This window comes from Lonchura striata, chromosome 13 (assembly GCF_050655825.1).
Source record: "Lonchura striata isolate lonStrDom1 chromosome 13, ASM5065582v1, whole genome shotgun sequence".
NCBI classification, from domain to species: Eukaryota; Metazoa; Chordata; class Aves; order Passeriformes; family Estrildidae; genus Lonchura; species Lonchura striata.
This window is the reverse complement of record NC_140715.1, coordinates 10,125,811-10,143,186: the sequence shown is the minus strand read 5'-3', so window position 1 is coordinate 10,143,186 and position 17,376 is coordinate 10,125,811. Positions and strand designations below refer to the sequence as shown.

Sequence of the window (17,376 nt, the reverse complement as noted above, 5' to 3'; positions counted from 1 at the left end):
AGCCCCTTATTCCACCTACAACAGACATTTGCTTGGAAAGTCAACAATCAAAATGAAGGAAAAGGGAAGATGTGCTGTAGAGCCATGGACCAGGCTGCTACACTGGGCAAGCAAGCACTGAAGTCCAGTCCTATCAGCTCAACTGCTCCCAAGAGGAAAAGCCAAGACCTTTGTTATCTAATGTTCATGGAGCCTCCACCCACAGCTCTTCCAGGGAAGCTGAGAACTGAGGATTTCAGATGGTTTCTCAGGACTGTTTAGCTCCCATGGTCAGCCAAAGGAGAGAACACAAAAACATTCTGTCTAATCTGATACAAAGCTCCAGCACAGCTGAGCAAGGTTAACTGAGACTCGCACAGGACACGTGGCTACAAGTGCTCAGGTGGGCAGAGTACAGAGCAGAACGAGAATTATTAATGAAAATAAAACCAGGGAACTGAGCCAGGCAGAATCAGTCCTGCCTGATCAGAGATAGGCATTTCAGGAATTTCTACACAATGTTATTTTCCAACATTTTCTGTATTTGAACTTAAGTATATATAAATATTTCTATTATGTACTTTATATACACATATGCAGCTGTGTATACTGAATGACTGCTAATTCCCTGAACAGTCCAATTTATTCTCCTCCAAGCTCCATCAGCATTAATATTCTGTTATGTCTTTAACTTTTTAGAAATTTTATTCTATTTAAAAGGTTTGCATATTCTAGAATCTATGACTACTCAAAGATATCAGCAAATAAAATCTTTTTGCAATTACCTATATTCCCAAGAAGTCCATTCATAATTGTACTGTGGTCAGGCTTTAATGTATTGCTGTCTTGATTAATGAACTCAAGACTGTCCTGCAACCTATAGCAAACATAAAACATATAACAAAACCAGTGATTTGCATTTCAGTAGAATAGAGAGATAGTTCATTATAGCCAAAATGGAACAGACAAGGTAAGAACACAGGCTTCTACTAGAAAAAGTTTTCATAGCCTAAGCCACATCGTCAGGTGGGTCATTTAATAACAGAAAACTAAACTTGGAACCCTCTGAAGCCAGATATTTTGTGACACCTTTTTCTTCATCTTGGACTGAATCCCCAAGGTTGCAGGTAGGTACTTTTGTACCTTACAATATCAAGCTTCACCATATCAGCATGGAAGGAATGGTTCATTCATTCCCTCAGAGCCAGCTGAGGTGAAGACAACCATGAGGGAAAGGTGAGGACACCACTGACAGGGTGTAGCAAGGAGTTATTTTTTCAGAGAAAGAATCTGGAGGGTCCAAAGCAAGCCCTGTGTGTTCTTACATTCACCTGCTTCTGTGCAATAGCTACAAAGTGTAGTGCACTCACGTGTTCAGACTGCCATAGATGCTGCTTCCCGTGCGAGCTGTGAACACCTTGCTGAGCATGAGCTGGGGAGGGGAGCTGGGGAACAGGAGGGAAGATGTCAGTCAGAAACACTGCCAAGACAGGCTTTGCCTTCCATTTCACAGCCCTCCTGATTTTATGGACCTTAACACAACATAACAGCCTTTTATTTCAAAAATGACACCAGACTGACTTCAAAGCAAACACAGAAATCCATTTTACTATGTACTTATGCCATTCATTCCTAGTTTATCAGCACTAAGGAGTGAGTCTTCTCTGAAAACACCTGCAGCAAAAAGTTAATCTTACCGGATCTGATGAATTTTCAATGTGGAGCCCTTGTAGCTCATGGCCACAGAGCCAAACATCATCTCTCCAAGCATGTTGGCATCCGAGGAGCACCGAGAACCCTGCAAAAAATCATATCCACCAATATTTGGTTTTAAGCATTTTAGAGGCACACTTCTACTAAGGCAACACACAAGAGAGAAAATATTCCTTATTTAAAAGATAAATATGTAAAATATCTTGCTGGAACAGTGTTGAACATGAAAAATTGAACAGTTTAATCAAGATAATGCTAACAGAGAAAGTGATCTTCACACTGGCTGTGAGCTCAACCACTAAATCCATGCAACAAACCAAACCCACCTAGGTGAGAAGAAGCAGATTCCAACAGCACTGAGCCAGGGGACTAAACTTTTAAGAATGTGCTAACACAGCTCACTGAATTATGCCTAAACCTTGCTCCTGCTTGAAAAGAAGAATCAGCAGTTCACTGGAGATGTTAAGACTGTGCAATGGAGCCAAACTGGAACAATGTTTACTTGACAAAGACTGATTCATAAATTATCCATGGATTTTATATGGGACAAATCTCTCCCTGATGCTTCTGTGATGGCACCAGGAAAGAGCTGCAGCATCACAATGCCAGGCTCAAGGGGTATAATTCCTGCTTCTCTGGTGGCAGGAGTTTGCTGTAAGGCACACAGGCTAAATACTAAGGAGCAAAGTCACTATGCTGCATGATTGGCTGGGGCAAATTCTGCAAACAAAACCCTAAAATTAAAAAATTACTCAGGGCAATCAACTGGAGACAACTGCTCTGCAGACAGACTTATTTGTGTATTTTCAGTGACTGTGATTACTGTCCCTTTGTCGAGGGCTGTTTCACTCTAGGCCAGCAGAGTTTAAGTGCTGGGTCTCCACTTGCACCTTGCCCTGAATAATTTAAACTGTGGTGATCACTGAGTAACAGAGCTCAGCCAGTTCTCAGGTGAGGAGGTTTGGCACTGTGCTAAAGAGCAACACGTTTACTTCAAAGTGTGTGATAGCATGCAATTACTCTATTCCTTGGAGTATTCCTTCTAAAAGATCCCTTAAACCACTCACAGAAACAACTCTGCTGGAAGATGCTCAGTGCATCTCCATATTCCTTATCCAAGCTCTGAACAACCAGTATCCTGAATAGCCATATATTCTGCACATGACTGAGATACAGAATGACAGAATGGTTTGGGTTGGAAGGGACCTTGAAGCTCATCCAGTTCCACCCTCTGCTATAGGTGGGAACACCTTTCACTGTCCAGGTTGCTCCAAGCCCAATCCAGCCTGGCCTTGAACATTCCCAGGGGTAGGGCAGCCACAGATTCTCTGGGCAACCTGTGCTAGTGCCAGTGAGCCTGGAGCACAACCAAGGACAGGGTGTCCCCACCACAGACCACTACTGGGAGCAAGGATAGCTGTGAACATGCCACTCAGTGTTCCTGCTCACACCAGCCTGCAGAGCAAGAGTAAGAACAAGGAAATGCTCATCAGCCAAAAGGCAACAATCTTACAACATTTCTCAATTTTTAGTTATTTTCAAGGACTCTTAATTAAGCTGATGATACCTTTAACAGCCATACTTTTAACCTCTGAAATCTATCCCTGCAAGGAGGGGGGATGACTGAAAGCAGAAACCACAACTGTAAGAATGAGGGTACAACTCCAAGGTTTGTAAGTGTTCAATGACAGGCTGGGCCTCAGTGAAATTTCCATCTCTGTCTCCCAGGACATCGCACTGCTCAGGTGCACTGTAGGCAGTACTGGAAAAACCAGAATTTAAAACCAGTCAGTATGACCCAGCAGCTCCAAGGAAATCTCAGCATAGATGTTAATGACTCCAGGAAATAACAGGTTTGCCAGCATCACAAAATCCTGCCTTAAGAACACTGCAAATTACTACAGCCTCACACTGTGATTGTTGTTTTTAAATCTGTTGCAGACCTCCAAATGAAGGACACAATTCTGATTAAATGTCGAGTTGTTGATGGTGGGTTTTGATTTCAACTTTCTGCTGTTGTGAAAATATAATTCTAAAACTCAGTAAAAATATTTTAAGTATTGATTTTCTATGTCAGACAACCAAATTAAAGTGAAAATCAGCTGCTTTCAAATTTAATTATAGGGGTTTCCCTTTCCTCTGAAAGACAGACAAGCCCTGCTGAAGGCAAAGAGTGTGATAAGATGAGCCCATGGCCTGTTCAATCTGGCATTTCCTCTACAATTAATAACAGTAATTTTACCATGCATAACCAAAGACATGTATTTCATGCTTTTAGTATGGAAACACTGTTAGAACTCAACTCTTTGGGCCTCTAATGCTGCAAAATACAGGTCACTCAAGACCAAAGCAGAGTACAACCAATTGGGGAAAGGGGTTAAATATTAAAAACTCAAACAAAAGGTAGCCAAGGAGCATCTGGCAAAAAGGGCACAACCTGCAGCACTGACAACCTGGACACAAACCAGCTCCTCAGGTCACAGTTTATAGCTCCCATAAAAACTGATCATAAAATACCCACAAGTGCTTGTGATTGCACATTAGCATATTAGAGGCAGCAACATTTGCATTATTTGCAAATTACATTTCTGAACATATTTACAGCTTTTAATACTCCCTTTACTGTACATAATGTCCTGTCAATAACTAAGTGTATCTGTAAATTAAAAAGGCAATAAGGAAATAAATGTTAAATATGGGACATAATTACAGATTTGGAATCCTGGAGCAAATCCTCTGTATTTCACCTTGCAATTAAAGATGCTTATATATAATCAAAGTGTATTTAAACAAGAAAACATAAAGCAGTATTTTAAAAATCCCACAGTATTATATTATTTGAATTTCCTTTTTATACCCTTATAAAAAATAAACAAGAGAATTTATAAATACTGCAAATCCAATAAGTAACCTCTGAGGTTACAGATACAGCAGTTAGAACATAGGAAGTGCCAGGGTGAGTGAAGTCTGGATAAACTCACTCTGGCCCTTCCACATACCCAATACTAAATTTTATTGCACATTAAAGAATTATTGTATTTTTGTCTCTCTGCTCACTTGCTGGGGAAGCCTGGAAGGAGTCTGATGAATGCAGTAGACAGTTCACAATAAATATGCTGTGGAAGACCAACTTCAGCTGAAAGTGTGTGGCACAGTCACACAGCTACTGCGATTTCAGTTCAACTCAGAAACATTTTGAGTGAGTGATACACATGAAGGAATGCAGACTTCAAAAGGAAAACTTTCCACAGCTTTAAAATACGTTCTCATGCCAAACACTAAAATTTATTTTCTTTAGTAACATTGAGCATTTTTTGCAGAGAGCCTGCTCTGGAGGAGAGCCAGTTTCTGGGTAGTGGGGGGCATGGTTTTTCTTGGGCACACAGTGCACAAAGGAGGCTGCTTTGTGCTGGAAGGGAGCTGCTGACAGAAACGTCTCTTCCTTTCATAACCGCAGTTCAATGCCCTGCCAGGAAGGGAGGAACGGAAAACAGATCTTCAGCCACCTTACCCAAGCTGTGGAAAAGAGTGTGATGAGACAGAGAAAACAAGAATACACAGCTTGCCAAATATAGCAGGAGTTAACGTGACAGTAGGAAAGTCAGCACTGGAAGGTTCTTCAATTCTAATCTACGGGAGATTAAGACATCAGTAGTATTGTACTCCAGAGCAGGTTGTAGAGATAGCAGCTTCCCTCAAACACACAATTACTTCATTACAAAGAGTGAAAAGGGCTTAGTTCTATTTTAGGGTGGCTTAATATAAAACACTTGTGATCTGTGGAAGGAGAGATGACAAAAATATATCCGTGTCAGATGACTCTAACTACTCTCATGGCCAAAATCTCTTATATAAAATGGAACTCAAGTGCACCAAATCCCTTAAAAACCTGCTACACAGACTATCCCTACAGACAATGTGTCTCTCTGTTATTCCCCTGGCAATTGACAACAAAATAGACTATTTCATCTACACCAAGATATTTGTGGCTAGTCTGATCACATCAAATGAGTGTTATCACCTGCGTCACAAAATGGAACAAATGCCCTGGAGAAATTGCTGCCATTCAGGACATCCCAAGAGAACCAGTTGGTTGCTTTTAGACTTGATAATACCCAAAGCTAAAGTGTTAAACATTCCTGAGTCTTAACCAAGGTCTTGGTTCTGACTGAAAACTGCTCTCCATTGCCAGCCTCTCATTTCAAGTACTTTAAAACAGTCGTGCATTCACCTGCTGTTAGCATTTGACATGCGTTATGGAGAGAGGAAAAAAAAGTGACTCACCTGGTATTTTGGGCATTGTTCTTTTGGATCAGAGAATGAGGAGGATGAATTGATTGAACTATCCAAGGAAGAAGAGCTGTCTCCTCCAGGCTTTAGTTGGCAACATTTCCCAAAAACTCTCACTTGAGCATCACTGCAGAGTTTCTGAAATAAAGACAACACATGTGACACACTAAGACCCATGACCTGAAATGACTGTTAATATCATTGTACTTACCTGTTTAAGTAAGATATTTAACAGCTGAAAGGCTCATGCCCCAGGAAATAGGTAATACAACATATAACCATATCTTGCAGCCTGGCTGTCCAAAGGAAAGCTGAGCTCTTTTACTTCCAATTAGCAAGAAGCCAACAGGTCACTACAACTCCATCTTCTTAAGCAGAACTTTTTAGACCCAAGATTAGGAGAGAGGTTGGTACCAAAGCATTTAAAGGAAGGATGGCAATGTCCACCTTACTCCCTGTGCCTGCTAGAGTGGAGATGACACAGGAGTGTAAGCAGCACACAGGAAGGAGCAGCAGTTATCAAGTGAGAACAATACAGAATTAAGGAGATTCATGTTACACGGGCAAGTGGAGAGAAAAGATCCTGTTTTCCACAGATCTCTCCCTAGCTGTGTTTAAGCCTCCTAGACTTTCTCACGAGTGGCACAGAGGTGACACATTCCTTACGTTTTCTGTAGGATGGAATTGCGAGGCTGAAAATGGACAAAACTAAGAAACACAGTTGTTACAGAGAAGGAAAAGAAGATTTGCAAAATTATGGAGAATCAATGCAAAAGGTAAATTCTGATAGAGATTCAGACAGGAAGCAGAGCAGAGAATTTAGAGGGCCCAGATGGAGCTGGGACTGATGTACAGGATGGGCAGGATCTGTGTCCACTCTACACACAGAGAATTATCAATCACTGGCATGGGAGATGCTTCACTATGTTTCATTCACTACTTGAAAGCATTTGTGATTCCCCTTGAGAATCCCAGTATCCTGAGCAGAATCAACATCCACTAAGTTAATGCAATTTACACAGCATTGGCATTGCCAACCCTCTTCACCTAAAGATCTCAATGTATTTTTCACACACTCGTTACACTTCAGCACACCCCCATAAGGTTGGCATTATTTACATCTGCTGGTAGGCAGCACTAGGAGACAGAAATAGTCTACACTGCTCAGAATTCCACACTAACTCTGCCCTAAGACTTCCTTAATTACCATTTCCTACACAATCACCAAACCAGCAAGAGCAAGCTGGAAGCAAACCCTACTGAAAGCAAGGTTTAAGGGACAGATGGGAACACAGAAGTGCTGTTATATATCACAGCTTCATCTCTGGACTCACAGCTCCTTGCCACAAGCTTCCCCTTCATCCAAAAACATGGCCATGTCTCAACTTCTAAGGAAAAGGCATAAAGAAAAGTGTGAAATAGCCAAGGCACACATCAGTAACTCCATGACTGCTCAATAATCAGCAACAGCTGTTTGAAAAGATGACTGGCCTCACTGCTGTGGAGGGATGGGAGACCCCATGCCTCTGTCCTAGGCTGTCCAGGTTACTTTTTTAGGGACAGGTGACTTAAATTTGGCCCTAACTGTGGATGAGGTTTAGCAAAGCAGCAGAAAATCGCCAGGATTACAAAGCCCCACGTGGCAGCCTTCACTGCTGCTCCCTCAGAGAGCTGCTGCCACAGAAAGCCTCAAGGAAAAATGTGCAGAGAAATTAGTAACTCCGTGGCAGAGGGGAGGGCAGTGTTCACTTTCCCCCAGCCCTGACAGCTTTCCTGACACACAGCAGTGCCCTCTCCTTTCGACATCGTGGAGAGCTGGTTGAAATCCTACAATATGTAGATTTGCTAATGGCTACTGAGGATCTGTGGCTTGAGCACAGTGCACAATGGCTGGAACATGTGAACGATCATCATATGACTTCAGTAGGAGCTCGTGAACTAGAATTGCATTTTATCTCTGACACAAACAACAATGTCCTAGGCTAGGCAAGCATCATGTGATAAAACCACATACAATCCACAGGGTTACAGCAGCTTTTGCAGGCAAACCACATTTCAGCTTGCATTTTCCATCAGATGTTGAAAGTTCCTTCTAAAATGTTACAATTATAACTAAGCTTTCTTGAGACTGTAGAAATGCATTTAGTGACTTTACAAGAGAAAAATTCTGTGCATTAAAAAGAATAGGCTGAGTTTGTAAATCAATTACTTTTACATAATTTCTTCTCATTATCACTGCTTTTTTCTGCACAGCAGCTTTTCCCAGATCCACTGAGTGGTTGGGTAACTTGCAGTAATAGTAGCCTAATTTAAATGGCAAACCAGGAAAATGGCTGGTTGGTCTTTGCAGTGGAGTTTAATGAACCAAAACTCCTGCAAGGAGTCTTTAAATGAGGTCAGAATCTTTCAGCTCCCACTTTTCAGAACCTTCAAAACCTTGTGAACAGTAAATCCCTCCTAAAATGCAGTTAACTGATGAATTTTGGTGTTTTCTCTTTCACAAACTTAGCATATGTTTAAGATGAACTCCTTGGACAATGAGATCAAGTACTTGCAGTGACCCTCTCCTCTACAGTTTCTGACTTCAAATGTCAATGAAATTTTAGATGCTATAAATCTCAAGATATTATCCATCAAAGGAGTGGGATTACTTGCATTCCCACATAATATTCCAAAGACATTCAAGCTAGGTTTCCAAAAATAAAAAAGTAACCTAATTATTTAAGAACTATACAAGGGAATGTTTCAAAGCTGTGAATTTTCTTCCCAATTAGACATAGTTTTATCAAATCCAATCCCCGGGCAGGGTGGTGCTGGAGTGCTCTGAAATGCCCATTTTTGCTGGAGAGCAGAACATCTGCTGGAAGGATGCCATGGGCAGCTCCACTCCTGGCTGCCACCCTGCTCTCCCTGCTGGGGTCACACTCTGTTCTCTCCCTGCCAGCTCACTGCAGATACCACCCAGCTCCAAAGACTTCTGGCAGTCCCAGCTCTGACATTAGAGGTCATTGTTTGCTGAAAGTCTTGGAGACCTATCAGGTAGTTCTGAAGAAAAAGTAAAATGTCTTTATAGGGTACAGGGTACAAAGTCATTTTCTTCCTCAGTTCCTCTCCTGGAGTCTCTTTTCTCCACATCTGTCAGCAGAGACTTTTAACTCTTTGACGCAAACTCTCTATTCTCCTCAGCAAGAGGGAAAAACATGCCCAGTGCTGTGAATAGGAAGAGGAATTTCTGCTGGGCAGGTTTTGCTTTGGGGATAACAAGAAAGTTGAAAGGAGCCTGGTGTGTTGAACTAAATCAAAGTCTGTGTAGGTGTGTTAGGGCTGTGAGTGAGTGACAGAAGGGAAAGGAAATGTCATCGTATGCTTTACTCTTTTTTACCTCTGCAACAGCAGGTGCTCAAATACCACTGTGCTGGCAGTGATAGAGAAATCTCTATTTCCAAGCAAAGTTGCTACTCTTCAAGAGCTCTGCTCCTGATTTTCAAAACAGGGTTTCCAGAATAAAAAGAAATTCAAAACAGATAAATTAACTCTTTTGATGTATTGATATGAGTTGATCTGTATGTGCAATGAAATATATGTATCCACCTAACACGTGGGAGTAACCTGAACAGGCACTCATTCCTCCCCTTCAAGTGCTCATGTAAAAATCCAGATATCTTTCTTAAAATGCAGCTGCCAAGTGCTGCAATCTTCATTTCTACAGTTGTTGAGTTCCTCTATTACTCAGAGGTCAGTGAAAGAAGTCAAAACAACCTCGTGCTCCCTTACTCCTCTAGTATTTTTCCATGTCTGTTTAGAGAGAATAAGCTGAGCTAAGAAGGTGGGACTTGATCTCTGTGCTTACAGCTTGATCCATCTGCTCCGCTTCGCTCACTGAAACCTGTCCTGAGAGCCAGACAGAGTCCAGAGTCTCCATTTCACACAACTCACCTAAAAGCAAAAGGCTCACTATCCAATTACTAATCCCTCAAAGCAATTTGCTGTTCAACATTTATCCAGTGCTGAAGTATATTAGAACACGTGGCTAATCCTGGCTTGTTTCAAACAGCATGCCATTTCTCTACTTTGGGATAAATATGACATTCAGAGTAAAAGAAATTGCTGCTGAAGGAGATCAAGTATCATATGACCTTTTACTGAAATTATTCAAAGATAAGGACAACTCATGGAAGAGGTGAACTTTCCATTCTCCAAACTGAACCTCACTATTGCACCTCTACATCTCAAATTCTGCACCCCAGGTCTCTCATTTCTTCAGAAAACCAAAACAAATGCTATTTCTGAAAACCTTCTTCTGCCTCTAGGTCCTGGCAACAAGTCACTGCCCTTCTCTGATTCCTTGTCTTTCTCCTTTCCTACCACATGCCCAAACTCTAGATCTCTGCTCAGCACAGTGTAGTTTGGATCCTTCCATTTTTTTCTCCCTTCTCATGCTCCCCTGACACCCCTCCTTCCTCCCTGTACTTCAAACCTTCCTCTAGGCTGATCTTTAAACTTAGGAAATCTTTTAGCTCTTACATGTCCCATCAGCACCTCTCTCCAGCCAGATCCCCAATGTTAACCACTCTCTTGTCATAAATCCCCATTGGACAAAACAGAAAGGAAAATGAGCATTAGAATGAGACACTTAATCCCTGTCTCTGAACTCATTTTGCCTGTTCCAAGGAAGCCATGATCCAAGGTTCCCCTTTTCAGTTTCTTCTTTACTTCACTCCCCATTCCTCCCTTGTGGCACCATTCCTGTGGCATCCTTATCCAAATCAATTACCAGCCCTTGGAGGCAAACTCCTCATACTTCAGCTGGCCTTTGCACACTGGCAGTTATGGGGACATAATAAAACACAAGCCAGCCTTAGTGTGAGCTGAGTCTAGATGCAGTGTCAAGGTTGGGAAGCCAACCAAGCACAGGCAAAGGCACAGCTGAGGCTGACAGTCCAGCACTGGCTGGGCCACCTGCCTGCTGCACCTTAAGCAGGAAAAGGAGCTGCTTGTTGTGCTTATTTGAAATTCAAAGGAGCCTGGTGCCACAGTTTTTTGAGGAGCACACCTGTGTTCACACACAGCTTCTGGCTCGGGAACTTGATATAGCCCACAGCACAAGGAGGAGAGTGGGGTTGATGGCACCTGGGAGCAGAGAGCAGGAGAGGAGGTGTCAGAGCAAAAGGAGCAGACGAGCACAGAACAAAGTTGAACAGCAGAAACCAGTCATAGCTTGTAACATTATCACCTGCACACCAAGTCTCATTAGAAATGAGATACTTACTGCTATGAGGAATTAAAAAAAACTCTCTAGAGGAGACAGTGGCTCAAACCCACAAGCTTGGGTTCTTTGGTGAAAGAACCAAAGAACCCCCATAGAAGTTCTCTGATGCCCAAAAATCCAAGGGATGTGGATGCTTGGGTGGGGATAGAGGCTGTCAGTAAAGCCACCAGCAATGCCTCTTCCTCATAGCACACACTGCCCTGGTACATTCAGTGTGCAAATGGCTGTTCTGAAGCATTTGCTCATGACCTAGTGCCACAGGGCTGGAAAGGGCAGCCACTCTCCTCCTGGGATACCCTGGCAGAACTCAGACACACTATTTTCTGATGTTTGGGAGACAGCAGCCTTTCCCCTCTGTTCCAGTGCCCAGCTGATCAAGAGCCCATCCCCTGGAAAGCTGGGGAAGGACCTCTACTGCTTAGCACCAAAAAAGGTATAGGACTCACAAAGGGGATCTCTCTGCCTCCCACATGCAAAGTGCCCACAGCTGCCTGAGGCAGATCTCTGGCTGGCACAGCCTTGGGCCAACATTCCCGGTGTTGGGAATGGCCCCAGCCCTCCTTGTCACCGGCTGCTGCTCAGCTCCCCTCACCAACTTTAACTCTAGCAAAGCTGGGGGAGTCAGGACTTCTCCTGAGCAACTAAAATATTGTCATGGCCACGCTGCAAACTCTTGACTGTTTTCAGTGTCCTGCTGTGCAAAACCCTCCCCAAATTCTTGTCTACTTAATATTTATCTTTACTGAAGACATGAAGAAGCTGAATCCAATGAAAACAAAAGGTCCTCTATTTGTGTTATAGCCACATTTCCCTCATGGGTAAGATGAACCTAGCAGTGCTTTACTAATGAGAGACCAGCTTGGTGTGAACACAAACTCAGCAGTTTTCACTGATCAAAAATCCACAGCTTACTGTTTTATTTCTTGAAACATCTGTGTCTGCAAACATTTTCTCTGATGCTCCTTAAATTTTATGACCACACCCTCCCTTACAGAATTCAAATGCCTGAGCCATGTTCAACCTCAGCCCACCACACACAGCTTTTAACATATGTAGAGATTATACATATAAAACAGACCAAAACACATCTCACCTTGCTGCAGGCATGCAACTCTTAAATTATAATTGCTTTCATGTCTGATAAACAACAGAAAATGGAAACTGAAGAGCACAGCACCATAAAGCAAAGTGAAACCCTCTTGATTCTCTGTGTTAGACTACTTTGACTTGAACCAGAACACTCTGGCCACTGCCAGGCACTCTTGCAAATGTCTCCCCGGTGTTATTTGCAATCCAGAGGTATAAGTCCCATTAGAAAGTGGGGGGTGAGAGGGAAGAGATGCAGAAAGCCTTGCACAAAAAGTGGGGTGCTGAACAGATACCCTTTCAGAACAGAGAGTGCCCAGCCCACACATGGCTGGCTGCAAAAGGGCAAGAGTGCCTTGGAATGTGCTTAGAGCCAAGATCTGCCTTTGTATAGGCAGGGTGTGTCTTTGCTAATGAAAATCATGATAAAGAGCAAGAGAAAGGAACAATGCAATTCCTTGAAAATGGCCAGTACATCCTGCTCACGGCACAAACCCACACTGAGCTCACTTGATCAAGCCCAGCCAAAGACTCTTCTGCATGTTTTTACCTGCAAACTTTTGTTTTATGAGAAAAGTTTTGCCTGAACTGACATTATCTGAATGCTGGAGTAAGCAGGCACAAGGCAAGCAAATGCTTCAATATATCCACTTTCAAAGAATCCTAATACTATGAAAAATAAATGTATCAAGTTCCTACAGATGACTTCTGGGTATTTCAAATGCCCTGGAAAGAGTTTCCCTCCACTAGTTCCAGGTGGAGATGGTGACTACAGCTGTTTCCCTCCCCTTTAGCAAAGAAAAAGGGAAGATTAATATGGAACCATATCAGCTCCATTATCAGCCATTTATTTATCCTGTTGCTCTTGAGATGCCACAGTCAATGAGCTTTCTGAACTAACCCAAAGCAGTGAAGTTTGCATGTTCAGTGGGCAAGTACACATCTATCTTAAAGAGGTTTTAGACTTTCAAGAAATTAATTTAAATCTGGCAAGAGGATTTATACTGTAAGTTATTTTTATTAATGAAGTAACAGTGGTAAGTACAGCCAGCAATTCATACCAATAAACCACTTCTAAAGATCTCCTGTCTTTAAAAACCTGTTTTTCTGGCAAGAACATCAGGAAGAACAGGAACTAATAGAACCATTCTAACAAGTTTAAACAAAAAAGAAAGATGCATTTTTTAACATTTGTGAAACCTGCTTTATTTCACAAATTCTCTATAAAAACTAGGAAATTGGGATCTTGATTCATGGCTATAAAAGCACTGGAGTAAGCAATGAAGAAGCCTAGAAGTTTGTGCCTGGTAAGACACAGACTCCAGAGGTTTGGATATTGGACACAGCACTTGAGACCAGGGCTAAGAGCAACAGCCTGGAAGAGTTTGGAAAGCTGAATGAAAAATCTTGCTGTACTCCAATACCCAACAGGAAAACCAGGGCTTGGGGGTAATGTGTTATTTTGTGCACTCCTGCTTACAGAGGGACCTCCGTAAGTCCTATAGGTAAAAGCAGCTGGAATCATTAATTTCAATTTGCACCATGCTTTCTGCTTGCAGACCTTAAAATTATTTGTGAATGTTCTTAGAAATGGTGAAAAGGAAGCTCAAAGCAACGAAATAAGTTGTCCAGCTTCACACCACCACTTTCAGTAGCACTGTGCCCAGAAATGAATCTTCTGTCCAGAGCTCTTAGAAGGAAGTATCCTCATCTGACCTCATCCATTTCAGTTTCAATTAATAGATTACTACACAAATCATGCCAAAAGGAAAAACAGAGTTTTCAAGTAACTTTGTGTGAAAAAACTGTCAGCAAAGCATACAAACAACAACTGACAAAGTTAAGCAAACAGGACATAAGAGGACACAGGGCTGGGGAGACCTTCTGATTAAGAATGCAGACCCTACCATGGCACAAAACTAGATCACTAAATCCCAGTTCAGGCCCTGTTTCAAGCCCCAGCATTGCTTGCTGCAGCCCCAGGAAGGAATCCTTCTTGCTGCAAGAGCAGAAAGTAGATAAATCCCAGAATAAAGATATCACTACAGTATTTAAAGCTGGTAAGAGCGAAACCACTGAAGCCTGAATTATTTGTAATTTAACAGGCATTTAAATATAGCCCTGCATATAACCAACATTTAAATGTCAATGTGAATAAAACAGAACATATGCAATTTATCAACTTGGCCATTTGAAAAAATACAACTATAAACATGTAAATTGCAAAATACTCACCGACACTGAAACATCCTCTATTTTTCTTTTAGCACTGGAATCAAATAAGACATTCCGTCCTCTTCTTTCACAGTCCTGATACACAATCAGTCGGATCTGGCTTGGGTCAAACTCCGGCAAAGGCCAGCTTTAATTGAAAAAGAAAAGAGCAGAAGGATCAATTACCACAACTCTTTATTACACTGTTCTTTTTACATTACCTGCATATACAACTTGATTAAAACAGAGTCCAGAAAATTCAATGCCATTTCATCAAACCCTTTGATCGTGTAGCCAGAACTACAATCTTTGTTTTCTTTTCTTCCCCTATATGTGCCAAATTACACTGTCATAAACTGCACCATTCCTCTACAACTGCACAAAATGATTTGTGCAGCATTAATAGATCTTGTGCTCTGTCTTGTGATGTTTTCAAGTTCCAGCTATCTAAAATCAACGTCATAGAACTCAGCTTTTGTGTTTAAAGACACCAAAAAACCCCAGGGTGGTTTGAGAGAACCAGCTGGTTCTCTCCACATAAGCCACTGTGACTCAAGGGCATGGTCAGCAAACCACACAAAGTAGTCCTAAAACACCTGTTCCCAAACTGGTTTCCAAGGGAAGCTTTCCCAAAGCCTTAGAACCTTCCCTAGTGCCATACTCCAGATGAGGTCTCACAGGGAGAACTTGCAGGGATCAGGCTTGGAAACCATTCCATAATCTTCTCTTTAAGGGTGCTTTGTAGTCACCATCTTAAATTTTCACTTTAAAAAGCCAGCCATCACTTTAAAGACTAGCAAGCATTGTCATCTCTTGGCTTGGGAATCCATTTTCACTGACACATCTCAATTCTTGGAAGATAGGAAACAAGATACTTGCTGTATCCATGAAACCACCATGGATCATCTTTCAGCTAGTTTACAAGCCATTTCCTAGATCAAGTGAAATTCTGTCTTCCTTATTCTTGGCTTTTAGGCAAGCAGTGTTAGCGAGAACTTCAAGAAGCCAGAAACAAGGCACTGGAACTTTCCAGCTATTAATGAAGGATACAGAATCCCAATTTGCAAGAAGCTGTACACGTATTTCAGCAGAACGACACCCATAACATGGGTTAAACCTGGCATGTTAGACTCCAAGACAACAGCAAAATTTCCTCTCTAACTCAGCACCCAAAGGGTTTCCTGCTCTGTACCCACATTTTATGTGACCAATGAGTTCTGTAACAGCAGAAAATCCATTTGACCACCAAAGCCAACATCACCTATCAGAAGCTTTTAAGGCTGTTCAGTATAGGTACACAAGTTTTACAGCTAATGTAGTTACAATAAGGTGAAACTAAGCATCAGGACATACAGTTACACATTCTCCTGAGATGGAATCTATTTCCTAATCTGCCCATCCCCACCATTTAGCAACAAGAGAGAAAAACAGAAGCTGCAGAGAAGATGGTGTGCAACAAATGTCCAAATCAACTTATTACAAGAAAGAAAACCTTGAGCAACTTGAGCTGAAATAACTTCATGTCTAGATTTGGGGCCAAAGAGCCTCATACCCTCTCATTTGGACACCTAAAGCCAAGTGTTACCTGCAGCATGAAATGCCCACATGAAATGAGGACACCAAACTGAGCAAACTCTGTACCAAAACCCAAGCACAGTGATAAATTCAGAGCCAAGCTTACACTTACTGGAGGCTCTTCTAATTAACTCCATCTTGCATTTCAGAAAATGTAAGAAAACAAAGCCCCTAGTTTGACACATGCCTGGGGTGTTAGCAGGTGAGAGGCACAAAAGGCACTAAAGCTGGGGATGGTAACTGCTAAGAGCATGACTTTGGCCACAAGTGAGGAGAACCACTGCATAAACCGGCTTCCTGGAGCAACAGCCTCCATATATTAAAGTGAAATCAGTGGAAGTCCAGAAACAAACATTTTTTCCAGATAGGCCACTGTGGCTCCTATAAAGAAACTGTGACAATAAATAATGACTTGCTTGCCAAAAGGGTGCTATTGCTTGCTCCACCCTTGCAATGCGTTTGAATTTCCTTCACACTCAGACAAAAGCATGTCTTCCATTACCTAGTACTTTTGATATTTGACTTTGAAATTACTGGCAAAGAAGGCAATAGCTGTTCCAGATCTTAGGAAAGTCTACTTATAAAAAGCTCCAAGAGCAGATTACACACTAAGAGGAGAGAAAGCTAAATATAAAACTCTTGCTGTGTTCAGAAACATATTTGATGAAAGTAACAAGAGCTTGTTTACTTCTCAGCTTCTGCACATGACATTTTAACTTTCTCGAGACAAGAATTTAGTAGCTATTATCCATCATAATTTGTGATAATTCCAAAGAAGCGCTATCTCTGTTACATAATAGCATCCTTAAGCACATTTCAGCCTTGCAAAAACATTCCCTGGCAATAGCAGGCCACTTCCCAAACCAGAAGAGCCTTTCAGAGAGCTGGGGGAAAGTTCATTCAGACAGACAGTAAACAGAAGGCAGCCTGGCACCTCCAACTCACCCCCACCAGTGAGGGGGAAGCAGGACACAGAGCTCTGCTTTTGTTGTTAGCAGATTTAAGCTTGATATCTGAATAGATTATCCCCAGAAACATAAAATTCCTGCATGCAAGAGGCCTTCTCAAAACAAATATAACAGGGCAGCACTCCAGCGCTCCTCTTCAGGCAGATGAAAACTGACCTAGATCTTCTGAATATAATTAGTTCTGTTTATAAATGGAAAGTAACTTTGACATTTAACTGATGTTTTCTTGAGATTCCTACAGGAAAAGCAGGAGACATAGAATCAAATGTTCTAGCAATGATA

General features: G+C 41.9%; 1 protein-coding gene across 3 annotated transcripts in view; it reads right to left on the bottom strand.

Annotated features, from left to right (window-relative positions):
- FNIP1 (folliculin interacting protein 1) overlaps nucleotides 1-17,376 on the bottom strand; it is a 64,977-nt gene that overhangs the window by 22,825 nt on the left and 24,776 nt on the right. For all 3 annotated transcript variants that reach the window (XM_021549544.4, XM_021549546.4, XM_021549545.4), the window contains exons 2-6: nucleotides 14,573-14,699; nucleotides 5,977-6,120; nucleotides 1,677-1,777; nucleotides 1,350-1,424; nucleotides 765-856 (exon numbers count right to left, since the gene is read on the bottom strand). In XM_021549544.4, coding sequence (XP_021405219.1) covers nucleotides 765-856; nucleotides 1,350-1,424; nucleotides 1,677-1,777; nucleotides 5,977-6,120; nucleotides 14,573-14,699 — 539 coding nt within the window. The remainder of the gene's footprint in view (nucleotides 1-764; nucleotides 857-1,349; nucleotides 1,425-1,676; nucleotides 1,778-5,976; nucleotides 6,121-14,572; nucleotides 14,700-17,376) is intronic.